At 45.4% G+C, this 27,970-nt stretch overlaps 1 protein-coding gene across 7 annotated transcripts in view; it reads left to right on the forward strand.

The window, feature by feature from the left end:
• NEDD4L (NEDD4 like E3 ubiquitin protein ligase) overlaps positions 1-27,970 on the forward strand; it is a 370,632-nt gene that overhangs the window by 152,398 nt on the left and 190,264 nt on the right. For 3 of the 7 annotated variants that reach the window (XM_042239246.2, XM_060405300.1, XM_060405301.1), the window contains exon 1: positions 1,507-27,120. The exons of the other annotated variants lie outside the window; for them this stretch is intronic. In XM_042239246.2, the coding sequence (XP_042095180.1) occupies positions 27,098-27,120 (23 nt within the window). In that variant the 5' untranslated portion in view covers positions 1,507-27,097. Of the gene's footprint in view, positions 1-1,506; positions 27,121-27,970 lie in introns of those variants that run through there. 7 annotated transcript variants of the gene reach the window in all.

Consider the following 27,970-nt stretch of genomic DNA (forward strand, 5'->3'; position numbering starts at 1 on the left):
CTTAATCACTGGGTGTTGGATGCGGGAATGAGGTGGTAGCAAGTGAGGGAGGTTGGGAAGATGAATTGGGTTGGGGAGAGCCAAGGTTGTCCTGAAGCCATCAAAGCAGCAGGGATTCAGATGGCCTGCCTCCTGGAGACTGGACCGGGGGTGGTACCGGGCTCACAACTGCAGTGTGCACAAGCCACCACCAGATGGCGATGGCACCTTCTTGGCCCAGCAGAGCTCTGCTTGCCCCCACTCCCGCCAGGGTCTCTGAAAGCATATCCTTGAACAGGGTACTCAAACTATTGTCTTCTGCTCAGATTAAAGAGTGGTCTTACAAGGAACCTGTGAGTCCCATTTTGAGAAATAACTGCCTTTTAAAGGGGAACATTAAAGGAAAAAGACCTTCTGGCTCAATTAAGAGCCTCTTCTTTTCCTGAATACTCCTTGCTCTCAAACATGGGTGTGCTCTTGAATTGGGAAGTTAGAGGGAATTAGGGGCAGAAACCTGCTGTAACTTGGGCTGCAACTTGGTGTCCCTGGCAAGAATGGGGCTGAAAGGCCATGTGCTCTTTGACCATTGTGTGCAAAAACAATTTTTAATTGGATTCCTGGAGCCCACCCCCCAACCCCGGGAAACTTACTGGAGACGTTGGTTTCAACTAGGAGAGGACGAGCCCACCCCCCCAACCCCGGGAAACTTACTGGAGATGCTGGTTTCAACTAGGAGAGGACGATCCTTTGCTGTTGGACGCGGAGCCAGATTTTAGCCGAGGGAGCTGGCAGGGCGGCTGTGGCTGACTTTGGCGTTACTTTTAGGTCTTCTGTTGCTGAAGGTTGTCTGTCTCTCCACCTGGGATGCCTCATAACAGTCCCTGAAGGAGGTTTCAAGGCTCCATTTCCATAGATGAGGAAGTGGGAGGCACTTTGACCAAGAACTTTGCCTGATGACCCCCAGCTGTTTAAGGTGGTGGAGATGGAATCCAAAATTAATGTTGTCTGGAAATACATGCTCATTCGGAGTATGTAATGACAATTGAGCAATCGCTTAAACAGCAGTATCTAGAGGGCTTTCTTCTTTCCTGGAACACCCTTCCTCTCAAAGCATCTAGAGGGGGAAAATAGCATTCATTTTCCAAACAAGACATTCTGCGTGCCTAAAGGCTCCAGAGTCACCTGGGGGGGGGGGTGGGCAGGTATGCACCCTTCTTTCTGTGAGTTGGCTGTTAACTTCCGTGCTTTGCTGGGTCGGGGGGGTGGGGGTATGTTGTAAGACGTGGTAGTCTCTGCCCTCTCCGAAGGAAGAGCCGTTTCCTTCTTCCCCACATCAGAATCCGCTCCAAATCTGAGCGAGGCAGGCTTCGGGAGCCGCTCCCAGCCCAGAGAGGCTGCAGCTAGGGCCCCCCCCACCCCACCCCCCCGATCTGCCTGCTGGGGTGTCGGTGGGGGGGGGGGGGGCGCGGCTCCCGCGGGGCCCCACCTGGGCGGCGGCGGCGCCACGCCCTCCCCGGCCCCTCCCTCGGACGTGGCACGTCCTGCTCCAGGCTGCTGATCACCTGTCGGGGACACCGGGCAGAGCCGGGGATTTCTGCTCGCTGCCGCCGTTGTTAAGGGAAACCGACAGCTTCTGCATCTCCACCAGCCTTGCTCTATCCCCTTTAATGTGAGGTCTTCCTGCCTGGCATCGGGTAAGTGCCACAAAGGATTCTGTTTTCCTTGGTTAACATTAACATCAGGAAAGTGTTGTCTTATGATAGATCCTTCAGCTTTAATCTGAATGTGCCAGGATTGGGGACTTGTTTGATCCTTCTTTCCTCTTGTCTCTTTCTCTCCTTCTCCTCCCTTCCCTCTCTTTCCTTCCTCTTTCTTTCTGTTCCTTTTTCTTTCTCTTTTTCCTCTCCCCCCACCTCTTTCATGTTCATGTTTTTTTTTTTTTTCATGCTTCAGTAATCAAAACATAGACAGTGAAAAATTGCGTTTCCCCCGTCTCACCTTGTTGGAAACCTCTGTGCACTGAAAAATTATAATACAGCTGCCGCTCCGGTGCCTCCCTCCCTCAGCAGCCCCTTTGTGAATAAATTACTGCATTTGTCATCCCTGTGTGCCTGAAATGTCGAAAACAGACACAGTGGAAGGGATCTGTCATGCAGAGTTTGGAAATTTGGTACAAAACCCCAGGGGAAATGAGGACAGATCTTCTATTAAATTTTTTTTTAACCTCATTGTGCATGAAGTTCAGTTTAAATCAAAGCTGATGCTACTAGCAAGGTCGTGGTGGGACAGGTGTCCACCTCTTTATTGTTTCAGATTTACCTCCTGAGATATAAATGTCTTCCCAGTTTGTTTTATAACCTTTGCAGGAAGTGCTGGAGGATGAGTCACATGACTCCTAACTTTAGTTTTTCACTTGTGTTGAGAGATTACACGGTTTTGCTCTTATATGGATATATAATCACTTACGAACTTTTGAAAATTGTAAATGAGGTGCCGGATGATTAGATCATTGTTCGTTGTCTTCTCCCCACGTTGCTCAGCCTCCAGACATAGAAACTTGTATTCCCTTTGAGAGAGAAGAAAGCCGGCACTTACATTTTCTAGACTGTTCGAGCTCTCCCGTGACACCTCGTTACAAACCCAGAAATTAATCTCCGAGAACACATTGTCTTCCCAGGTGAGGTTAATCTCACTAGCAGGAATTAATGTGGTTTGCCATTTTGACACTTTAGTCACAAATAATGGCTCTGTGGCAAATATAGAATGGAGTTGGGTGATCCCGGGATGGAGAACTAGGGCAGTGCTTGCTCTTTGGGGGCGAGTCCGTCCATAAACGCCGAGAAACTCAGGCTGCCCGAGACAAAGGGTGAGAGGGGGGCTGGCCCTGATTTTTATGAGTCCTGAAGGGAAGAAGCTGGAGTGCGTGCAGCCGCTTGAGGCATGTCAGAAAGAACACTTGTCAGGAATCTTTACAACCCTGGCTCCCTGTTAGGCGAGAACTCGAACTTCTGACCCTGTGGGCTTGATGGCGACCTCTTGTCCCTGAGAGCCGAGTGGTGTTGGGTCCCCGGAGGTGGGAGAAACAGCACCGCAGCAGATCTGATGAAGACGGACCTGCCACCCTCTTGGTGTGGGACTTGCAACTGTAGAGTCAAAACAGTCACCTTTAAAGGAGACATTTCCTCGGAGAAAACGAGAAATCGCAGACACAGGACCCCCCAACCCCCAGATTTTACCTGTTTATACTTCCTTCCTGCCCTCTCCCTTGCATGCTAAGGGACAGTTACACCTCCTAAGGGAGAGGGAAGGACAGGAAATAAACCCTAGAGACTTAGCAGCAGCCCTGGGTGAACAGCAGCGGTGGAAGGCAGGCCGGACCTGCCCCTTTCCCTCCCAGGACGCCCCTGTGTGGGCGCCCCGGGGCCACTGCGGTGCCCTTCTCCCGAAATGACCCAAACCGAGTGTGTGGCAACAAAAGGCTGCAGCTTTATCTGAACGCGGTTTTGCAGCTTGTGAGCTCTCATCCCTGGGCGCCTGGTTAATGATCTTTGATGTAAGTGATTCTGTGCCGTGATTAGCATCTAGCTTGGTGAGTGCCCCACGGGCTGACCTCTGTGGTTCTCTCTGCCTGCTGTCTGCCCACCTGTAGGAGCTGGGCACGGCTGGTTTTCTCTTGAAGTGCGTGCTTTCCCTTGGGCGGGGGGAGGTGGTGGAGGGGTTGGCAGAGCCAGAAGAGGTGGAACCAAAGATATTCATCGGCAGAGCGGCCTGTGTGATGGAGCACTCCTGGGTGGCTTTGAGGCCCTGAGATCTGGGGCTGACCTGGTAAGCCCTTCCTCTGAGCCTGCTTTGGGGACCTCTGTCCAGGTGAGGGTAATGTTGGGTGATGGGCATCTCCTAGCCGCAGGTGTTGACTGCCTGGGTCTCTTTCAAGTCACCTTGGCAACCATCTGTGCTTCCCAGCTTCTTTCTGCTAAGACACCTGTTGGCATGCTTCCATGAAGGAAAGAGGCATTTGGGTGGAGTTTACAGGGTGGATAGAGTTAGCCCGTTTCTTCTGACCTAAGTAGGTTGTGGAGATGAATTCTACACGGTCACACTGACAGCTAAAATGAGCTAAAACGGTTGAAATCAGCTTTCAACTTTTCCTCACAAAAAGGAGAAATGACCTTTATAATGATAAGCAGCAACATTTAAAACCAGGTTTTGCAAATCCAGTGGCAGCAACCCACAGTCTCTCAGGTTTCCCCTAAGAACTTACTCATCCTGTTTTGCTGTTGTTTATAAAATACTCCTCTCCACCCCACCCCTAGATTAAGCAGTGACATATCAAGAAACCTCAACACTTTCGCTGAAAGCATTTGTAAGAGAAGCGCCTCCTCCCATGTGATCTCCCCCGGCGTCATTGTCTTCTGGGGAATGGGGTCTGTTTTAATCGCTGGTGGCAGAATGACCCCTGGGCAGCACGCCCTGCGGTCCTCAGAGGCGACATGTGGGTGGGTTGGGTAGCACCCAGTGGTCATGAGCTATCCATCTTGGCCTCTTTCCCAGACCAGCTTCTGCCTTGTGCTAGTGTGGTTTGGCTGCGGGCTGTAGAGTCTGATGTTTGCTGTGGAGTCCTGGGATGGAGAGGGTGAAGGCTGGCTTCTGACCTTTGTTTCTAGGAAATTATCACGCCTATATATTTTTAATTTTTATGTTATATTTTTACTGTCTATTATATATTAAAAGTACTAACGTGTAACAGTTGAGGGGGAAAACATGATTTTGCTTCTTTGGGCACCCACAGTGATGATACTTTCTGAGACAAATACTCGTCTGTAGGGTCTAATAAAATATTTTTTTAAGAAGTCATGTAATCCGTGTTGAGATCATGCATTGCTATTAGGATCATATTATATTTATTTACATACATCATGAATCGCTCCAAGGGCTTCTCAGCCATGATTGATTTAGCCTCCTCTCCACCCCGGGGACATTTAGCAACGTTTGGGGACATATTTGATTGTCCTTCAGTGGGCACAGGCCAGCGGTGCTGCTCAACTTTTTGCAGTGAACAGGACAGCCCTCCAGCACAAAGAAATGTGCCCCCAGCCAGCCACAGTAGTGCCAAAGCTGCCAGACCTTGCTTTAAGGAATGTGCAGAATTAGAAATGCCATGGAAAATCTGAACGCTCTGAGTTTATCTATCCATAAAGAATAAAAGTTGGATTTTTGCAGAAGTGTTCCATTGGGCCAGGTTGAGTTACTCATAACAAGTTAGTGGAGCATGTGAGTTATATAAGACAGCGGCCATACAAAGCATTTCTTTGCAGTTCACATTAGTGGCCGAGTGCCTTATTATAACATTATTTAGTAGTTATAAACCTGAACAGAGGATTCGCCTCTGTGGTCAGGCAGGAAAAGCACTGTCCATTTGTGGAGGAAATCGTTCCCCGGCCACTGGTGGGGAGAAGGGTCCTAGCGGTCGTGTTGTCTGAGTCCCTCTGTGGCTGGGGACAGAACAGGGGTGTCTCTGCCGTCAGCCTCGCTGCAGAGACTGTAATCAGAGAGGACTGTGGAATTTTAGATACAGAAGGAGACCTTAAGAGCCAGTTTAGCCTAACGCTTTCTCTTTCAAGATAACTCTGGCCCAGAAAAATGAGCTTCCCTTCTCTGATCATTCTCATGGGGTTCCTCCCTCAATTTAGTTCTTGGGGAACTTTCTACCCTTTTATTGAATTTGCTTTCCGTGAGTCATGTGTTCATTTTCGACACCTTTTGTCGTCACTCTCTCTTGCTCTTTGAAAACTTCGAGGTTAATAACTTTTTATGTGTTGACTTCTTGACGCCTTAATTACACGAAACTAAGCCTGGAATGGGACAGTGGCTCACACACCCAGACAGGTGTTCTGTGAGCTTCAGCCCCAGAGAGGCTATTTGTTGACCTAATTTAAATGATGCTCAGCTTAGCATGAGTGTACCACTTCTGGTACCTAGAACTGACTTCCAGGTTGGTGTTTTTCATGCACCAACTCAGTCTTCATACATGGAAGTTCATTATATACTTGATAAATGTAGGTTCTCATAAGATGGTGTTTGGTGGTGGTAAGTTGAGTTGCTGGGTCATGGCCGACTCTTGTGACCCCGTGGGCTGTAGCCTGCCTGGCTCCTCTGTCCACAGGTTTTCCCAGGCAAGAGTACTGGAATGGGTTACCATTTCCTTCTCCAGTGGATCTTTCTGACCCAAGGATGGAACCCCCGACTCCTGCATTGCAGGGGGATTCTTTATGGCTTAGCCACCAGGGAAGCCCTGAGATGTTACTGTAGCTATTGATCAGGGTTGGTCTTTTGAAGAGCTGAGTCTTGGTGGTGATTTCACAGATTTTGCATTTTTTCTTGGGTTTCACGTGCCTTGAGAAACATCATTTTAGTCTTTTATGCTTGTACTTATTATATTTGCTTAAATAGCCTTCCTGTGGTTGAATTTAAAATCCAGAGAAAACAAAGATTGCTTACTGGAACAGGAAAAGACAGTAGGAAAAAAAAGGATATAATGTAATAAAGTATAGACTTTACTTAATGATGATATATAACCTTGATTCATTAATTATAACAAATGTACCAGGCTAATGTAACTTGTTAATGATAGGAGAAACCAGATACAGAATACATGGTAACTCTGTGTACTATTTTTGCAATAATTCTCTAAGTCTGTTCTAAGGTTAAACCTTTATCTTTAAAGACTTGCTGTCATTTTGTTAAAGGATATAGTAGTAAGTGTTGTTGTTCTGTTTCTCTTTGGGGTAGGCTGCTGCTACAAAGTTGAATTCCTCGTTTGCCTCTTAGCTTTTTTCTTAGGATAGTCAGAAGTACACCCCAATCGGTAGGAACAATTTTTCAAGCCGTATCAGGTGATTTTAATTTGCCTGCTATTGCAGTGACTCGGTGATAATATTGAAAAGACTAGACAGAATTTTCAGGTTAAAAAGTTACACCCACAGAAAGTGTATTTGTAGGTGCCAGTTGAAACGCTGTAGGCTGGGAAGGCCCCCAGCAGTGTGCTCGCTGGACAATGGGCCGTGGCCCCTTTCTTGTGTTGGGCCTCCAGAGGCATCTGGGTGCCAGATGTGCCTGACTCACTGCAGCCTCACAAAGCTCAGTGCCTCTAACACTGGAGTAAGGAGCCACAGGATGCACACTCGGGTCTGCCGTACTGCGTATTTCATGTCCCTAAACACGTTATTTTCCTGTTAAACCGACATGGGTGTATTGTGGGGTAGATGAAAACTGGCATGAATTTTTAAAGTTTTGCTTGAAATCGGTGGCAGAGCTTTTAGGCACAGAGCTGCTGCCCCAGGGCTCTGTCGTGTGGATCCCGAGAGGCCGTCCAAAAAGCACTGGGCGTGGAAATAGACGAACTTGACGTTGGATCCATTTGAGGCAGTTGCCTCAGCTATAAATGGGCATAATTGTCATCCTGCAATTTTGTTGTGAAAACGGAATAATATGAGATGTATTTGAATAATGTCAGATCTGTTCAGATGTAGAATACGTTACTTGATAGTAGGAGGCAGCCTCTCTTCCCACTGGCAGTTATATTAAGAACATTGACTTTCACCTTGGTGGACAAAGGTTGGCTTTGGTGTCAACCTGTGAATGTGTGTTAATGTTGAATAAAAAAAGGTTGCTTAGAAAGTTGATTTTAAAAAATTATTCAGATATACACAATAATAGGGAAAATTGCATGATGGCAAACAGCATAATAAAACTCCATTGCCCAACTTTAACAATTATTAATACTTTTCCATTTTATTGCTTTTGAATGTAGTTTAATATTTCTTCACAATTCTTTCAATATTAGCATTATATCCCATTAGGGATGTAAGATTAAAAATACATTTTAGGGCTTCCCCACTCGCTCAGGGGTAAAGAATCCATCTGCAGTGCAGGAGACGCGGATTTGATCCCTGGGTCGGGAAGATCCCCCGGAGAAGGAAATGGCTACACACTCGAGTATTCTTGCCGGGATAATCCCATGGAGAGAGGAGCCTGGTGGCTACAGCTCATGGGGTCGCAAAGAGTCAGACACGATTGAAGCGATTTAACACACATTTATACTGTACTTTACTACCTCTAAATTGCCAAGATTGACTCAAAAAGTTAAAAAAAAAAAACTTAAAAAAAAAGTACATTTCAGAGGCAAGTAAAAAAATATTTCTCTGTATGATTGCACCACCAGCTTGATAGATTAGTTTTGTTCCACTTTTTTTTTTCCTAAATTTAATTTTCTTTTTTAGTTGACCAAGTGATAACTAAAGGATTATTGTATAAAGGCAACCTTCCATCTCTGTCTCCCGACAGGTAGCCATTGTTAGTTAGATTTGAGGTTCTCCCTCCACTGGCCTTTTTGGAGATGTAGATTCAATATATGCATTTATTTCGTATTCCTTCTTACTTATAAAGGAGCAGAACATATATCCTGTTCTGAACCCTGATTGTTTATTTCTTCACTTAGGGCTATGTCCTAGGGCTCACTCGGTGTCATTATATAAGAAGTGTCTTTTCCAGCTGTGTTAGTAGGACCTCGTTTGGAGGTCCCAGTGTATTCAGCCAGTCCTCTGCCGGTGGGCATGCAGGTTGTTCCCAGACTTGTCCATTGTTTGGCAGTAAATAGCCTTGCGTGCAGGTCATTTCGTATTTTTATCTACACGTTCGAGTGGGGATAAGGGGACAAGACGAAAGAGGCAAGTCCACGAGTCCCTCCTCTGTTGTCTTCTGGAAGCTTAGCTCCTCGGTAGCCCTTCCTTCCCTCCTGAGCTGGCCTCCCCTTTGACTCCAGGTTGAAGAGGTGAAGCTCTTTAGGCTATAAACTCCCTCCCTGCTCTGCATTTTTAAAGCTAGACAGAGACTTGGGAGGTGGACCCATCTTCCTCCTCTTACAGACGAAGAACCGGAGACCCAGAAAGTGAGGGGAGGACCATGAGCCCAGCGCTTCTGCGCCCCACCCAGCAGGTGAATGTCTTGGTTAAACTTCCTCCTCCCTGCTCCCCAGGTGTCCTCCAGGGTTAGTCCGGGTGTGGTCCACGGACCAGCGAGCATCACACCCGTGTCCCCTGGGTTGGCAGGCGGACTCTCCACCACTGGACCGGCAGGGAAGCCCTCGGAGTCTCCTTTTAATTGGATTCCCAGATGACTCATGCACAGTCAGGTTTGAGAGTGGCTCCATCAGACACAGCTGTAGTTTATCCACGAGGGTGGTGCAGGTCCCTTCCGACAGGTGGACGCGCACCCTGCCCCCGACCCACCCCTCCCGTCTGCCCATCCCCGCCGAGATCTGCCCCCACCCCCGCCCATGAAGGCTTCAGCCCTGACCTCTGCTGGGGCAGAGTCTCTTCTGGCGAGTCCAGCCTCCATCCGCAGCCTTCATCCTCTGTCCTGTCACGCTTCCCATGGCAGGCCAGTGCTCTTTTCTTTCACGACTTTCCCTACATCTTCGCATCATTGATGCTTGTGGTTGTGTAAGAGTTCCCTCATTTTTATTGTTGTTACTATTATTAGTTCCCTTTTTCTACACTACTGCTGTGTAGGGTATCTATGCTGCTGCTGCTGCTGCTGCTGCTAAGTCGCTTCAGTCGTGTCCGACTCTGTGCGACCCCACAGATGGCAGCCCACCAGGCTCCCCCGTCCCTGGGATTCTCCAGGCAACAACACTGGAGTGGGTTGCCAATTCCTTCTCCAATGCAGGAAAGTGGAAAGTGAAAGTGAAGTCACTCAGTCGTGTCCGACTTTTAGCGACCCCATGGACTGCAGCCTACCAGGCTCCTCCGTCCATGGGATTTTCCAGGCAAGAGTACTGGAGTGGGGTGCCATTGCCTTCTCCAGTGGGGTATCTATATCCACACCTATTACGAGAACTGATATTTGGCCTCAATGTATACTTTTAACTTAATTGGAAATTACTCCCTAAATTGTCCACAAGCTGAATTGGCAGCTAAAATTTCTACAAGTGGTGAAACCATTGTCTTAATAAAAGCAAGATCCTTCTACTGTTGGATTCAGTATTTCTAGTCTCTCTTACATTTCAGTTTTGGAAGGTCAATTTTTGAAAAGCAGAAGTAATAATTTATCTAGATTCATTGCTGAAGTTTAGTACACTGGAGGGAAGATTTTAGTATAATAATATGCAGTGTTGGTAAATGTACAAGAATAAGAGGTTATTTTTTTAAAGGCAGGCAGCTTTTTATGCTAAAAAACAGACGATCTTTTTTTTTTTTTTTTTTTCCTGAATGATGTTAGCGGCACTCAAATTAGTAAATGTTAAAATAACTGTGACTGGTAAGACATTTTTCAAATCCTTTTTGCTTTTTATACAATTAAATGAAATTCTCTGGTAGTTGATCTCTCAGATAAATTAAGTCTTGCCAGACTGTCTGAGGAGATAGTGAATCAGACCCTGGAAACTTGGAGCATTTGAAAGATAGCAACTATGCGCTGCAATCATAGGGCCTAATTAATTAAGGAAAAAGTGTCGGTATTTTCAGACTTGTACTAGTAAATTTTATCCTGGATCCAGTTGGAGTCAACTGCTATGGGGGAAGAAAGCCTCAGACAATAATCAGTTCCAAGGAATGACTTCTAATTAAAAAAAAAAATTCAACCTTTTTTGAATTTGGAGGCCTAACTGACCTTCCTAACGTCTGCACTCCACTTTTCAGGTACTAATACCTTCATAAAATATTCAGCAGTTCAAGGTGATTCTTTTTTTTTTTTTTTTTTTTTGCTTTTTTTGTGTACATGTGACAGGTGATGACAGTCTGGAATACAAAGAGGATTAAGTCCTTTGACTTCTAGATACTTAGACTAATAGAAACCTTAGAATCTTCACTGGGCAGGGTATCTCGGTATCACTCCAACCAAGTAAATGAATAGGCCTCTAAACAGATGAAAGTTACTCTTGTTACAGATATTTGACTTTATGTTGATTGACAGGTCATGCTATTTGGAAATTGCGTATGTTTTTGAGCTTTAGCTAGTGGTTTGAAAATTAGGTTAAGAATTCCCATAATGTTGATAGCATTAAACATTGATCACGTAAAAGGTTTCCTGAGTATTATATATCTTTGTGAGAGTCAGTCATGTAAAAGTTGAAGAAAGGAAGGTATTAAAACACTAGAAAGATCAATTTCAAACAGTCTGCAGATGACATGAAACTCTCCAACTGTAAAATCTGGCAGAATACAATGGAGAAAGGATAGAAAAAATAGGTTAAAGAATAAAAAGGAAAGATAAACTCAATGTAATTATCAAGGAGAATGTGTATCAGATGCAAATATCCAGTAGCCCATGAGCTCTTTGATACAAGATATTTGGGTTGACAGTGAAACTATTTGAATAAATATTATGAGTAATCACGAGATATTCTAAGATGTCTAAGATCAAGTATAGTAAGCATGTAGATAAGGATACCTACTAGATCTGGTAGGTATCCTTATTCACTGTGGCCCGTTTGTGCTTCTTGCTAGTTAGATCATTATTTCTCTTAATTAATTGCCAATGAACTAAGGCTGTTTAGTGGTCACCAGCATCTAGCTAGTACTTAAAAACACTGAGGTACTCAACCCTCCTAGTAATCTGTTGTGTTCACAAAGGGCCAGAGGAATAACAGAGATTAAAGAAAGATAAATACAGTCACCTGGCAAAAATATTTGGCCTTTCTCAAAACGATGGGAGTTATATTTAGGAGAAGTGTTTTGGGTAAAAATATTTGGAAGTTTGTTTTATCATCAGAAGTAGTTTGGATTGTTTTGCCTAGAAGGAGGGGTGTGTGTGAGGGAGGGAAGTGGGCGGGGGTGGGGGGGGAGAGAAGCGACTAATACAGGCTCCATGGAGTTTGAAAATTGGGAGAAGGAAATGAGATGATTAAGTTAATTGGTGTCGAATAAGAATAGAAAACACGTGGGAAGTAGACTCTTGAAATTTCAGGGCTTTCCATTAGTCATTAGTTGAAGACTTAGGAGAAAATAATGGAAACCACCAGCAATTAAGAAAAGAAAGGAAACGGTTGCGAGAAAAGGTCTCCTGCCCTCTTCCTGCTGCTCAGGTAGGGTTTAGTTCTGCATGCGTGCCTGCTTAGTCACTCAGTCATAGCCAGCTCTTTTCAACCCTTTGGACCGGAGCCCGCCAGGCTCCTCTGTCCTTGAATATGTTCTGGTCAAGCTCAATTCCCCTCTCACTTCCCTTTCCATTCGCTCTGTTCCTGGCCAGTTGAACAGCCTGTGTTCCCTGTGTATGTCCTGAGTTTCTTTCCCAACGTGCAATTCTTGGGCCTATGCCCCAGGTCCTCCCGTCTCCTGTGTGTCTGAGCCCTGATCGCCTGATGAGCCCTTGTTCCCATACCAGCCTCTGCATGCAGGCCTCCTGAGTTCTCTTCATCCCTCCTAATTGAAGTTGGGGCATCCTCAGAGGAATCCATGATGCTCCCCTATGCGCTAGGATTCGTTGAAACTTGCCGCAGAAGTGTGGTTAGCTGAGTTTGGTGAACTCATTTTAAAGGTTACATCAAGTTTTCCACTTGGACCAAACCTCCTCCTGTTCCCAGACTTCAGTTCTTGGAGGAGGGGATGAATCCATCTCTGTCTAACAGTAATTAGAGAGTAGAGAACTGGTGTTACGGTCTCAGATTTATGGCAGCAATAATACAAGAAAGCAGAGAGAGGGCAGTGAGAATGGAGGGGAGGGAACAGGCTATATCACTGTATCACTGGAGTGACACAGAGTTGCTGGCTGGTCTGGAGGCATTACAGGTGCTTAGGTTTGGGTAGGGGGCTGGGGTCCATCTCTCCTTGACCTCTTTAGGCATATTCAGCAGCACTAACAAGCTGGCTGGAGCAATCCCATTCCCATACGGGTACCTTGTACATCGTCACTGTGGTACTCACTGTGATAGGAAGGTGGCGTGACCTTTGGGTGTGATCCTCCCGCCCCTCCCTGCACTTGAACAAGCCCCTCCGAGTGCCCTTCTTCCCTCTTGCCCTTTGCACTGTGAAAATACACTCCAGGTCTGCCATCTCCTCTCTTCATTTTTAGCTTTAGCGTGTAATTGTTTGCTAAGAATAGAAACTGAAGTATTTCCACCAGAAAGTGAAATTTTCAGTACTTCAAAGGATAATAGGAGAATACCTGGAAATTCCAACCAGCTCAACCAGATTGCTCCTTGACCATGGCCAGCAGCTGATTGACATTGAACTTTAGCAAACACAGGTGTCTCCCTTTCATCTTGACAGATGAAAACCAGAGTGACGTGCAGAAAAAAAAAAAAAAAAAAAGCCAGCCAACCAAAGACCTCATTTTAAAGATTGTCTTGCTGGAGAGCTGAAAACAGTTGCTTGTTTATAGCCGATACTGGGCCTTGGATATGAACCAGTGACTCATAGTTCTGGAGTAGCATCAGTCCGTGAAGACTGGGTTGAGGCAGGCAGGATTACGTGCAGGCAGGTGTATCGACTTGACAGCCTAGGGCCCCCAAGCCCTGCTGTACCTTTCTAACGCCTCTTAGACTTGGAAGCAGTGGCCCCCCTGCCATGTCCTCAGGGGTCCAGGCACAGCCTGACCTCGCCTCTGTGCTCACAGAAGCCCTGCTGTCAGGCATCTGACTGTTGATCAGGATGCACAGATCACCCAGACAGGGTGTGGGACGCGGTGAAGTTGCAGTCTTTCTCCCAGAAACAGCGCGTATCGTCTAGAGGGAACTTCAGTTCAGTTGCTCAGTCGTGTCCGACTCTTTGCGACCCCATGGACTGCGGCACACCAGGCCACCCTGTCCATCACCATCTCCCGGAGCCTACTCAAACTCATGTCCGTCGAGTCGGATTTCCTCACTAGTTTTGGAGACCCTTGAGAACATTGTGTCCTATTACCGAAGAGCTCCTATTATAATGAGGCTTTAATAGTAATGTTTTATTTACTGGGATTCACTGGGGAAAACATTCAGGAACAGAGTGAGAAAAGAATTAAACATAGAACATGTTAAAAAAAAAAACCTCCTTCTGGTTTCAGTTCTTACCAGGACTTAGGGTGGCAACCCAAATAGAAGTGTGTGCTTTTAACCAACAGATAAATTATTAGCACATTGGTTGTTTACACATGAGTCAGAGCTTCTAAAATTTGTTCCCATAAGTAGAGTTAGCCTCGTTCTCCGCCTGTTGTCCTAGGGTCTAAAAATGGAAACGTGAGTCCGAACTCTTTCCAGATCATAAAAATAATTCTGAATTAGTAGAGTGTAAATGAAAGTGGTTTTCTTGGAGCATTATCTTCAAGTTCCCCAGGCCAGATTGGGCCCTTGTAAGTCTTCTAAAGTTCCCTGTAGTGAGGATTAGGAAATAGTAGCAGCTTTGCTTCTGGCCTCAGACACTTGTCGAATTAGGTCAGAGCCACTCACCCTGGAATCAGCAGACACTCTCTCTGTCCCTTCGGCATCGTTTTTTAAGAGTTGCTGTCTGAAGCAATCACACAGGAAAGGTTGCTTCTTACATTGCTGAACCTGGGCACAGAGTGGGTTCTGAATGATCACCTGAGAGTTTTGTATCAACTCGCCCTTAAGACGCAGCTCAAATGTGACAGGCCGCATTCTTGCATTAAGTTCATGATCATGACAAATTTTTGTCTGATGCCCTAGATTTAGAGCATTGTTCTGACTACAGATAGACGTTTTAATATTAGGCATCACATTCTGGTGATAATTAAAAGAAAAACCTATCTATGAATTAAATCACTTTTCCCAAAATGTGAAATGCAGGGTGAAAACCTGTCAGTAAGGGAGATGATAGAATTTTGTTTGAACTTGGCCTGTGTTAAGGGAATGGTGATGACTTTTCCTTTCTTCCATTGGTTTATCCATCCTCTGCTCATCAGATGTCAGCTAGTGGACTAATTCCACTGCCTACTTGTATTGTGGCTCTTAAAATCGTCATCTTAGGTATTTTTCTTGTTTTTCACGAACGTTCTAAACATTGAAGAACATATCACCTTCTGGGTAACTACCTTCATTATTTAAGAAGATGAAAAATACGAGAATTGAATATGCATTGTAAGACATTTGAAAAAAGAAACCAACTAAATAAAAAAGAACTAGGAAAAAAGAATTAAGAGATGACATGAAGAGAATTAGTTAGAATTAACAAAACAGAAGATGACATTTTAAAGGATAAGTAAATCCAGTAGCTGCTTATATGAAGGGACCAATAAACTACCCGCATCATCCTAACTGAGGTAAAGAGAAAGCAGAACTAGAGAATGCGGATGAGAAGGGAGACGCCAGGGGGATTACCTGACCTTACGGGGAAGTGCTACATGCAGCCCTCTGGAAGCACATCTGAAAATGTGATGTTGATTCCGTAATAAAATACAAATTACCAGAATGGATTCAAGAAGCTTAGAAACCGTGAAAAGACCAGTTAGTCTAGAAGGGGTAGGAAAAGTGGTGAAAAATGGCTGTTGAAAAAGGCATCAGGATTTCATGGGTTTCCAGCTGAGTTTTATCTAAGCTTTAAACTCAGAAAATATTATAGAACAGTGTCTATCAAAGCAAATGCAGAAATTCAAAATAACTTACTAACAGATCAACTCCTGAGTGGGTCAGAGATACCATGATTAATAGTTTATCCCAGTAATGCTTTGGTGATGGTGTTAGGGACACTGACCATCACACACGTTTGTACCCCAGCGTACTAAAGGAGCAGAGCTTGTGCCCAGATCAGAGGAGAAGAGCCGTTTGATCCTGTAAGCGGCCATCCCTAACATATCATTGGGTCGGTCAAGAAGTTCGTTTAGGTTTTTCCATAAGGTGGTACGGAAGAACCCGAATGGACTCTTTGGCCAACCCAGTATAATCTGAAAAACCAATAAGGATAAAAGGATAATACTTAAAGGCTATTTATTACTCTCCAAAACCAACTAACAGCAGATATTCCCCTAAAAGGCAAAACGCTGTTTCTGTTGAAATTAGGAATTGTAAAAAGATGTCTGCTTTTACAGTTTGATGTTGTCTTAGAGGTTATAATAAATGTCACTAGCGAAATGTTTGCATGTCTAGAAAACACAAGAGCTTATGTTGGGAAAAAGAATCTAAAATCAGTTGGAAAAATGATCATGATGGCTGGATAAAATAAGTCTTTACCAGTGATCACTTCTCTGATTTGGAAATGAGCGCCTGGGAATGGAAGTTACGCATCTCTTTTCTCAGCAGCAGCGAATAACCTAGGAAGAAACTGACCAAGAGCGACACCTCTGCTCTTTGTAGTGAAGGCTGCAAAACAAAAGCATGTGCCATACACACATCAATTATCCCCAGATTAATACATTAATTGCTGTTGCCTTTAGAATTGCCAAGGCAGTCGGTTTCCCCTGTTTTCCTTGTTTTAAACTAAATGAAATATTTCTAAAGTTTATATAGAAAAATAAATGCATAATACCTGTGAAGAGCACGTCTAAATATGGAGAGTAAAACCTGTGGACGGAGGGGACAAACTTAGCTGACAAGTGATCACAGTAGTGATCTTATTACTATGCTAATAAGAACGTCTTTGCGGTCAAATCAGTGTGGTGTCGATACAGAATTACATAAATGGTTCAGTGGAACAGAATAGAGCACCCAGGACTCTGTATCCTGAAGCACGAGAAATTAACACATCATGAGAGGAACAGCTCAATTCTGTTGAGAAAAGAATACCTCATATATTGGATGGTTCATCTATTTGACGGTATTGGCGCAACCATCTCTTTAGGAAGGAGGTGTGGGGGAGATGGACCTCTCTCTTCCATTATAATCAGAAATAAATCCCAGAATCTTCAGAAACTTAAATGTAAACAAGCAGTTCAAATGTGCAAGGAAATGTAAGAGGATACTTGCATAATCTTGGAGTGAAGGAGAACGTTTAAAGCAAGATTCAGTACCTGCAAGCTAGGCGGTTGGGGAGGGGGGCGTATAACACGTATGACAGTCAGGGGGTTACTGTCTGTAACTCGTGAATTGACAAGACAAACACAGCTTGGGGAGAACGGACGAAAAATATAAAATGCAATTCCCAGAGAGTAAATGCAGATAAGCCAGGAAACCTTTCAAAAAGCAGTCGATATCTGCTAGGGAATTGCAGACTAAAACAGCAGTGAGACGTTACTTTAAATTCATCAGACTGACTTTAAAAAGGGAAAAAAAGGAGAATAGCACTTCTTGCTAGCATGGATGTAATAGAAGTGTTATTTTCATAATACTGATGGAAATGTGAATCACCATGCTTTATTTGGAAAGCAGATTGGCAGTGCACATTAAAGTGAAACATTAATATTCCTTTCTCCTAAGCAGCCTTACCTGTCTGTCTTCTAAACATGAAAGTGTCTGTACACAGAGCCATTTGTAAAAGGAGGTTTATTGTGAGATTTTAGTGGCAAGATCCTGAAAATACCAATGCCTGTTGGTTGAAAAATGGACTGTCTGTACCTGGTGGCTCAGACGGTAAAGCATCTGTCTACAATGTGGGAGACCCAGGTTCGAGCCCTGGGTTGGGAAGATCCCCTGGAGAAGGAAGTGGCAATCCACTCCAGTACTATTGCCTGGAGAATCCCATGGACAGAGGAGCCTGGTAGGCTACAGTCTATGGGGTTGCAAAGAGTGGGACACGACTGAGCGACTTCAGTCAGTCAGTCAGTCGTATTATGCAACCGTGGAACGGGAAGGGTTAGCCCTGCATTAGCATCGGCTTCGAGGGGGTTTCTCTGAGAAACAGTGCAGGATAAGCAAGAAGTGGAAACGCCCAGGACACCCAAGCGTGAAGCAGACTCCGCTTCTCAGCGTTTGCCCGTGAACGTGGAGGAGGTGACGAGAGCACACGGTCTCCAGGTCAGGAGGGGCGAGCGGAGGCTGGTGTGGATGATGGTAGATCAGGGGGAAGCCAGGGGGAAGACCCACCCCTGGTAAGGGTTAACCCCACGTCATGCGTGCGGAGCCAGCTGAACCGCTCTGCGGCCTGAAGTTAAAAACCCTGGTTCCTCCTCTCAGACCTCTAATTCTGTGTCTTTCTGTTTCCAGCCTGTGCTTGTTTTGATGTCTGGAAACCCTGTCAGATTTTGTCAGGATATGGATTATGCATGTTTGCAATTCTTTTTCCAAGTCTGATTGCGCGCTCCCTGTCTAAGCTCGTGACCCGATATTACATGGCCTGGCTTTTTCACGGCCTGCTTTTTTCACACGTTTGACGATTCTTGGTTGTCTGCGGATCTTGGCGTCTGTGACTCCCGTGGGCTCCGTTTGTACCCACACTGGTGAGCGGCAGGTTGAGGCCCTGCGGGGCTTGGTGGGAGGGGCTCGGGGGTAGCCTTCCGCCTGTGGCTGCTGCGGGTCCCTCCTGGCCATCTTCAGCTCCTTGCGCTTCCAGACTTAGGACCGCCCTCCTGCTTGCACCTGCATGAAGAAGGCAGTGACCGGAGAAGCTAGAGGAAGCAGAGTTTCCCAGCTGCTCACCCTGACAGTTGCCCCAGGGTCTCTCCAGTCCCTTGTATGAACTGACTGCTGAATTTCTGGCGCCCAGCGAGTGTGTCCACCGTGCAGCGCTCCCCTGTGCTCTTGGAGGCTCTGGTTTTATTTCTCCGTCCACCAACTCGTCCTGTTTCTGTTCGACTGATAATAGTGTTTCGGGGGCACTGTCCTGGCAGCCCAGTGGTTAGGATATAGTATGATGTTTATAGACGTTGGGGAATTGCCCTCTCAAGGTTTACACTAGTCTCTCTGACTCCAGCGGTTGATGAGAGTACCAGTTTTTCCATCCTCAGCATTACGCCATGTTATCAGTCTTTTAATCTTTGCCATTGTGGAAGGTGAGATATTTTGTATCTTCAGTCAGCGAAGTCGAATAGCTCTTCGTGTGTTTGCATCTCCTCTTTATGTGGTGCCCATTTACCTTTTCTATTTTTCCTTAGGGTCGTTAAATTTTCATTGATGTGTAAGAAATCTGTAGAATAGGAGGTTTGGGTCCTTGTCTGTGATATGTTTCCCCTGTTTTTCTCATTTGAATTATTGCGTATCGTATCGAGAAGCTTTTCATTTCAACGTGGTGCTTTTAAACATGCCTTCTTTGTGGTTCTTTGAAAAGCTAACAACTGTTTAGGTAGCATTCTTTCTTTATGTTAAAAGTGAGGAGTATTCTCCCTGTAATTGTGAAAGTTACACGTGACGTTAGAAGGAAAAGGAAATTAGAGGGAAGAAAATCCATCAACAGCAGAAGGAACATCACTCAGGATTTTGACATTTTCCTTTTCGTAGGGAATGTGTATTTTTACATATGTTGTGTTCAGTCGCTCAGTCATGTCAGACTCCTTGTGACCACATGGACTGCGGCACACCAGGCTTGCATAATTAACCTCAGAATGTCAGGAGACTTTCATAGCCTGTTTTTTTGGTCACTTAAAATTCCCACATGTGATACACAGCATTCCTTTTTTCTCAGAGTACGTTGTCTTAATCATTTCAGTCCTGTTCTCATATAAGAAAGAAAAGATGCAGTGAATATCTCTGCAAGAAATTTTAAGTTGTATTAAGCTCTGTGCCTCCCTGGAAATGGAAGTACTGAGTTAAAAAAATATCAGGATTTAAATCCTTTGGAACATGTTACCAGTTTGCTTTCCCAAATTGTGGTGCCAGTTGACGCTCCCTTCAGCATAAAAGTTCTGACCTCAATCAGTAGACAAGAGCCCGCCCCACGATCTGGGGGAGAGCATTCAGAAGGAGGCACAGCCAGTGGGTGCAAGAGCTCATGCAGACCTGAGTGTTTTCCGAGATTGATGGAGATGAATATGGCCAGTGGGGCTTCGGAAAGGAGTAAGCAGACAGGAGTCGTGGCTCTTGAGGGCTGTGAGGGCCACCGTGAAGAATTCGCATTTTATGCCTAAGATTGCGGAAAGCTGGCAGAGAGAGCTGCCAGCCAGCCAGGGCAGTGGCCTGATGTGACCACCGTTGCAGGTGAGAGTGGCCCTCCCTCAAGGCCAGTTTGGAGGGTGTGGCAGTAGCCTGTGTTTTGAAAGAGGAGCCTTGAACACCTAGGTGGTAACTAACATCAGGATGGAGAGAAGGGGATGGCTGGTTTGGTTTGGTTTCGGTCACTGAGTCCGTAGGGCCTCCTAATGGACTGGATGTCTGAGGGATACAGAGAAGAACAGAGTCCAGGAAGTTCCAGCCTGAGGAACTGGCCAGCTGGTGACCACTGAGATGTGAGGGTTAGCTGGGAACAGATGGGGAGGCAGGATCAGCAGCTCATGGGTCTCTTCGGCCTCCACGTGGACACTTGAAGGAGGTGATGGTAAACAAGAGTGGAGCTCAAGAGAGAGAGCAGGGTTGGATAGGCCTTTGGGGGAGTCATTTGCACTGAGATGGTCTTTACATCAAAGGACTGTATCGCCAAGAACAAGGTATTTCTTCCATGCGAAAATGGGTTTGGGTTCTTCGAGTAGCTGCCCTGTTCCTTGAAGGAACATAGGAGCTTCATAAATTGGGCAGCCATGTCTGTGAGCTTGTCAGGTTATAAATGCTTGGAGGATACCAACCACTGGTCCTGGCCAATGCCTTGAGCAGGGTAAATGCAGGATATGATGTTTACTGAGTGATGATTAACGATTCAAGAGACCATTTTCCCCTGCTTGATGAGACAGTTTTCTTTTTAGATGTTTCAATACAGTCACTGGTGACTTGATTGCATTAACTACTGCGAAACGTGGAACTCCCACCTCATCCTATTTTGTAAGGCTCTTTTGGAAGAAGAGGCTAACCCAAGTTAGGAGGATTCAGTTTAAGACCTTGTGAGGAAGTCCACGACTGTGTTGCAGTCACCAAACTTTGCCTGTGTTATGTAAAGGTTTCTGCCTGTGTCATGCCATCCTTGTTTGGTTCAATTTATTCCTCCCCCTCCAAGTGTCCCAGTTTCTCTTCTAACTGTGGCTGGATTTGAACAGAACAGACACTTGGTATTTTTTTTTTTCCTCCCCCAGCCTGTGGATTCTTCATTTGGTTACTCATTCTTTATAAATAAGTGATAGTATATTCTTAGCAATTTTTAAATAATTTTTTTTCCTAAGTATAAAGGAAGTAGACATTGGAAAAGATTAAGTATAAAGCAAAACTGACCTGTAATCTGAACAGCCAGAGAGAGGTTGTTGGTTACAATTTTATTTCCTTCTTGTCCTTTGCTCTATTTTTTACATGTATATGGAAGCAGTTTATATATTTGCAATAATTCTATAATGTTGTTTATCAAGCTTTTAACAAATATTTTATGATAAACATTTTTAATGTATTCATTTTTTATTGGAGGATAGCTGCCTTACAGTGGTAAACATTTGATGAAAACGTGTTCTATTATTTTTAGAAGTGTATTTTTAAAGACTGCAGAGTATGAGTGTGGTTAAGGGGGAAAAAAAAATCTCTCGATGATCTTGGTGACTGACAGATCTTGCTGAGATTAAAACCAAAAGCAGGTAAAACAGAAACACCGAAAAGTCTTTGGAATGCTATGCTGAAGTTCCAATTTTCTGTTCTTAGTAAGATTTTGTTTTGAAGGAAGTCAGCCTCCATACTTTTGCAAAATTCCTTTTGCTCATACGAACTTAAAATTTAGTTACTTTTAATGTATGCAGTGGCATTGCTCAGTCATGTCCGACTCTTTGCGACCCCGTGGACTGTAGCCTGCCAAGCTCCTCTGTCCATTGGATTTTCCAGGCAAGAGTACTGGAGTGGGGTGCTGTTTCAAGTTCATCCGGGTTTTCCCATACAGAGTATATATCCACAGGGTATTACTAGGAGCCATATGAAGGCTGTGCATTCAATTGTGTGAATAGTAGAGAATTAAAGAATTGCCATGAAGTTTTTAATATACTTCAAATTTAAATATAGAGGAATAAACCCCAAGGACAGAAGCATTTCCTCTTGGCAGACTTCTGGTCGACCCACACCTGCTCATTCACACACAGGTGTGCCTCCTGCGGCCTCCTCGCGCCAGTGAGGACTCTGGGGAATTCCAAGGAAGGCTACTATTTCTTCCACCCCCTTTGCTAACTGCATGCTGCCAACACTGTGACACTCGTGTATCCGTCTTAGGACACCAGCACCTTCCTCTTCACCCAGTCCAGGGAGGCCTGAGTGCTCAGCACACTCCTTTTCCACTGTTACGTAGCCCTTGACTCTGCTGCCGCTGGGCTCTGGAGCCCCTCCTTGCCTCTCTGATCACTCCTTCTGTTGTGCTGGCCTCTCCAGGACAGTCACCCTCTTTCCTTATGATTTTTTTTTTTTTTTAACCTTGGAAATCTCATAATGACTGCTATTCCCTTGGTAGAGACTGACTTGGGTGCTTTAAAAGTGTATATCTGTAAATATGTACAATTTCTAAATTGGGCTCTGTCATGTATAGTTTTATAGCTTACATTTTAAAACATTATACTGTGAGTGTTTTCCCATGTTTTAAAATATTCCTTGAGAACATGAGCCTATAGATTGCTGTGATTTATTTTCTCTATGATTGGACATTAAGTTTTCTCAGTTTTTTGTTTATTTTTGTAATGAACTTCTTGATGCTCAACTTAAACATCTGATTGTTTCCTTGGTAAAGATTCCTTGGACTGGAATCAAGTCAGAGGGTATGAGTATTCAGCCCTCTGGATTGTCAACAGGCTCTTTCTTTCCTTCTCAGGGATATCTCCTTCTTTAGGCTTTCTTTGTCCTTTATTTATTTTATTGCAAGAGATTCTAGAGTGTTTCCTTGTTTTCAGCATCAGTGACTAGGCTGATCTGTGCTGCCGCTGACCACAATGACCTTAGAAGCTGCAGCACGCTTTGGTGCTGTGCCTGAAGCCTTGAGGAGCTCCAACTACATTCACCCAACCAGCCTCCCCACCCCCTTCCTGGATCCTCCGACTTGCAGGAGGAACCTGCAAGTTTTGTGCCTGCTGGGGCCACTCTGTTTACGGTCTTATCTTTCCTGAGACGTCTTTGACTCATTTCTGCTCAATTTCTGCTCTCCTGTGGCCCCAGACTTGGATATTCCTGACTCCCTGTCTGATCTCTTCACCCTATGACCCTCTTCACCCTATGACCCTATGACCTACTTCTTTGGAAATAACAAAACAGACCCTCACTGCCTTTCCTCTGCCTTGATCCTGGCTCATCTCCCACAGCATCAGTCCTTTTTTCTTCTGTATCCCCTCAGAAGCTACTTCCCCCTGCTTCTCCAGTGCCACCAACTTCTTTGCTCTGCATGGAATTCTGTCCTTTGGTTTATTTAAAAAATATTTTGGCTGCACCGCTTGGCACGTGGAATCTTAGTTCCTCAACCACGGATAGCCCCTTGCATTGGAAGCATAGCATCCTGACCACTGGACCTCCAAGGAAGTCTTGTTTCTGTCTTTTTAAGCCAGTAGTTCTCAAGTAGGGATGTTTTTGCCTCCCAGGGGACACTTGGCCACATCTGGAGCTGTTTTTGGTTCTCACACCTGAGGAGAACTTTTGTCTAGTGGTAGAGGGCAAGGATGCTGTTAAACATCCTACAGTGCACAGAGCCGCTTTCCACGACGGAGAATGACCTGACCCCAAATGGTGGTGGAGCCCAGGTTAAGAAAGCCTGTAGACTTAGTCCCTGACCTCAGCCATTCTCCACCCGCCATCCAGTGTCTATATATTCGTCTCTTTAGTGCAGCTGCTCCATGGAGCAGCAGTTTTTCTTTGTGAGATTGGAGAGATTTGATCATTTCAGGCCATCATTTAATCGTGTAGCAGGAGCAGGGCTGGTAACTACTGGATTAGGACTGTGTGTCGGAGTAGCATTTATTTCTGAGATCCTGGTGCTCTTCTGCTCGGGTCCTAATTTCCTTCTCTAGACAGAGGGGCTTGAACTAAGAAGCCTGTGGCATTTCCTCCATTGTTAACAGCTCTTAATTGAGTGCTGAGACTGTCATTTATTAGGCTTGGGTGCTCTTTTAGTGGAGGTTGGGCAGAAGCTGATTTTCAGTTGGGGGGGTAAGATGCGGATCGAGACCCCTTGGTCAGTGAACCTGACTGTAAGTGGAGGTAGCAGAAGTGGACTTGGAGGGGTTTGTAGGCATTTCACCCTCTTCTCCCAAGATAAGCTTTTCCTCATGTGTTTTTTTTTTTTCAAGGCAGAACCTCAAATGGACAAGTAAACACACAAAAATGGGAGTAAACACTCCAAGGAAGTATTTGGGAGAGAATGGCTGTTAATCAGAAATCTGAATTCCGTCTTCATTTCCTGGTATTAATACTTGGAGTGAAATCATCGTTTACCTAGAATATTAGTTTGCTCAAGCTGCCATGAGAAAGTGCCACAGACTGAGTGGCTTAAACAACAGAAATTCCTTGTCTCACCATCCTAGCGGCTAAAAGCCCGAGCTCAGAGTGTCGGCAGGTTAGTTTCCCCTGAGGTCTCTCCCCTTGGCCTGCGGACGGCCACCTGTCTCCTCCCTTCCCTTCACATTGTCTTCCCGCTGTGCCTGTCTGTCCAGATTTCCTCTTAGAAAGGCACCAGTCACGCTGGGTCAGCAACTTCTTGCTAGCTCCATTGTCTTTTCACAGGCTCCGTCCCCAAACAGTCCGTTTTGGGGGAACTGGGGTTAGGGCTTTAACATTAGCATTTGGGGAGGAAATGCAACTCAGCCCATAACAGTTGGATAATATTTCATCCAAGGGAGTTTAGGTGCCTTTGATCTTTAAGGCATCAGGCAAATAGTTACTCAACTTGTTTCGGTATAATTTCGTATAGTATATTGTGGTTTTTTTTTTTTGTTTTTTGACCTTCCAGTCATTGTGTGAATGTGAAACAGCTTTATTTTTTTGAACTTTTTATTTTGTACTGGGGTATAGCTGATTAACCATGGTCTAAGAGTTTCAGGTGAACAGTGAAGGGACTCAGCCACACATATACATGTATCCATTCTTTCACAAGCTCCTCTCTCATCCTCTGCCACGTAACATCCAGCAGGGTTCCATGCACTATACAGTAGGTCCTTGTTGGTTATCCATTTTAAATATAGCAGCGTGTCCCTGTCCATCCCAAACTCCCTAACTATCCCTTACCCCCCAGCCACCGTGAGTTTGTTCTCTAAATCTGTGTCTCTTTCTGTAAAACAGCTTAATTTTATCATTGCAGATACCGTTAAGAAGATGGAATTCCTGCTCTTAGAGTATGCTGTTTAGCATTTGTGTGTCCTCACATGCTCAGTACTAATCATTTGGGGGCCATTTCTCTTCTTGTTTAGAAAGTACAAGGTGCTACCTGTCAGCCTGCCTCTCTGGGGGTGTTTGGGGCCAGGGTTTCTGGTAGTAACCCAGGCAGACTTCCTCCAGCAAGCCTTCAGCCATCCTCCCAGCCACTAGAGGGCACTGGCTCCCCTGGTGATCGGTTTTGTTGACCCAGCACCTGTGGGAAACCTGAAGGTCTAGGTTACAGTTTCTCAGCTGACATACCAGGAACATTTGAGTTCACGTGGAAGGCTAGCTTTTTCCTACAAGTGGGGGCACTTCCTGTCATAGCCGCCCCCCTGTTGGGGTTGTTGACGTGCTTCAAGCAAGAGCAAAGAGGTGTAACTGAGTGCCAGTCACAAGCCAAGGTAGGAAATGGTAACCCTCTCCAGTATCCTTGCCTGGAAAATTCCAAGGGCAGACCAGCCCGGTGGGCTCTGCAGTCCATGGGGCCACAGAGCGAGGCGTGCCTGAGCCCACGAGCCAGGGGAAGAGCGCGTGTCTTCCTTGCCGTGGGAGCTCCGTGGAGGGTGGGCAGGTGGGTGAACCGTGCCTGCCGCTTGCACAGCACGCAGTGCTGGAGAGCACCCAGCTGGGCTCTGCTGGCCCCACTCACTGCCCTTGACCTATATCGAGGGGCGCCCCGTGGGTCCCCCCAAAACGGGCTTGCTCACCAGAGGTGGTAGGCTTGAAGAGCGGGAGTCTGTCTCATGTGACACCAGCCCCCCCCCCCACCCACCCAGCCTGTCAGTCCTGTTTGGTGTTGTAGTTTTTATCACATGTGTGTTAGCTGCTCAGTCATATCCAACTCTTCACGACGCCACGAACTGTAGCCCGCCAGGCTCCTCTGTCCATGGAATTCTCCAGGCAAGAAGACTGGAGTGGGCTGCCATTTCCTTCTCTGGGGGATCTTCCTGACCCAGGAATTGAACCCTGGCCTCCTGCATTGCAGGGAGATTCTTTACCCTCTGAGCCACCAGGGAAGCTCTGTAGTTTGTATCATAGTTATGTTTACTCTGGCCTTTTCACCACGTCAAGACCTAGTTAAGCTCTCTGGGGGAGATCCACAGACTGTGCTGTCAGCCTGCCTCATATCATGGGGCTTCCCACTCAGAAACTGAGTAGAAGCAAAGTTCATTGTAAAAAGGTGAAGGACAGGGACTTCCCTGGTAGCACAGTGGCTAAGACTCCATGCTTCCAATGCAGGCAGTGTGGATTTAATCCCTGGTCAGGGAACTAAGAATCCCCCATGCTGTGCAGCATGGCAGAAAGACAAAAATAAAATTTAAAAAAGAAAATGTTTAAAAAAACAACGGTGAGGGACAGACCTGTGTGCCTGTCTGCTCAGAAAACTTGGATACGGCTTTAAAGGAGCAGGCAGCCCAGCCCAGGTTACAGTTATTCACAGAACTGTGTGTTCGCTGTCTGTCAGCCGTCCTGCTTGGTGAGCCCTGCGTTGTCTCCCTACCTGCTGAGAACTGCCAGTGGGAGCAGCGATGCTGCTGGCAGCTTCACGACCTGGAACCAAGTGGCTGCTTAAGCTAATTGCTGAGCTGGGTGGAGTTACTTAATCCTTACGGTAGGGGTGGAGTTGACTCGACTCCTTTTCTACCAACAAGCATTTCTGTCTAGCTGTCATTGAAGTGAATCATCGGTATAAGTAGCCGGCTTGGGGCATTCTTCCTCAGTTGTGTTAGAAACTTGCCCGTGGTCCCCAAGGATCAGCAGAGGTGTGAGGACAAGGGAAGCTGAGGCTGGGAGCCCAGGGGTCGTTGAGGCGGACTCCCAGCTGGGTGACTGCAGCACTAGCCCCACCAGACTCTTCCCGGCAGCAGAGATGACTTGTTTTTCATGAACCTTGAGGACAATTATAGGTAAGAACAAAGACACCACTGTCTGCTTTTATTATGTGAATGCGTAGCATCCACTGTTGGCACGGAGTTTGCCTTTGGTATAGTACTTTTTACAACAGTAGCAGTATTCTAGCATCAAGATTCCTCTTTGTAAATTACTTGTGTGTGCTCTTCAGAGTTCCTTGTAGTTGATCAGTTTTGTTCTATGTCTGCATAGACAGCATGACGGCAAAAAGCGAAACTTGACTTGTGGGCTGAATATTCCTGATTCTCTGCTCTTGGCTTTTTTGTCTCTGTTTTGGCTGTTTAGAAAACAGTACATTTTTTATTCCGAAGATGAGGACACAGTGGATACTCGTATCTTTTTTTCCTCGGGAAATAATGGAAAGCGTCGATCATTGGAGTTCTGCGAACGTTGTTCTCTGATTTAGAAATCGCTGGTTGGGGAGGAAGCAGTTATGTTTCCCTTTCTGCTGTGTTTTGGATCTGTGTTTTCTCTGAGTATTTCTGGCTTAGGAAACCCACTGAGAAGAGGGAGCCCCTGCACTTGGCCTCAGATGAAATAACAGCTCAGGTTGTAAAATGGCTTGCTTAGGAAATGATTTATGGTTTATACCTGAAGTTTTGGTTGGTAATGATAGAAATCTTTCTTCTCACTAGTATTTACCTTACATGACTTATCTTAAATGCATTTATTATTATTATTATTGTTATTATTGGTTGGAGAGAGCAAATGGTTAAGCCTGGAACATACTCAGCTAGTTTTTCCTTGAGGTTTTGTTATCATTTTCCCACCACTACTGCTCATACGCACGGATATGTATTACGATTAACACGTGAGTTTTGTTTCTTTACTGTCTCATTTGATGAT

The sequence above is a fragment of the Ovis aries genome, chromosome 23 (assembly GCF_016772045.2).
Source record: "Ovis aries strain OAR_USU_Benz2616 breed Rambouillet chromosome 23, ARS-UI_Ramb_v3.0, whole genome shotgun sequence".
Taxonomy (NCBI): Eukaryota; Metazoa; Chordata; class Mammalia; order Artiodactyla; family Bovidae; genus Ovis; species Ovis aries.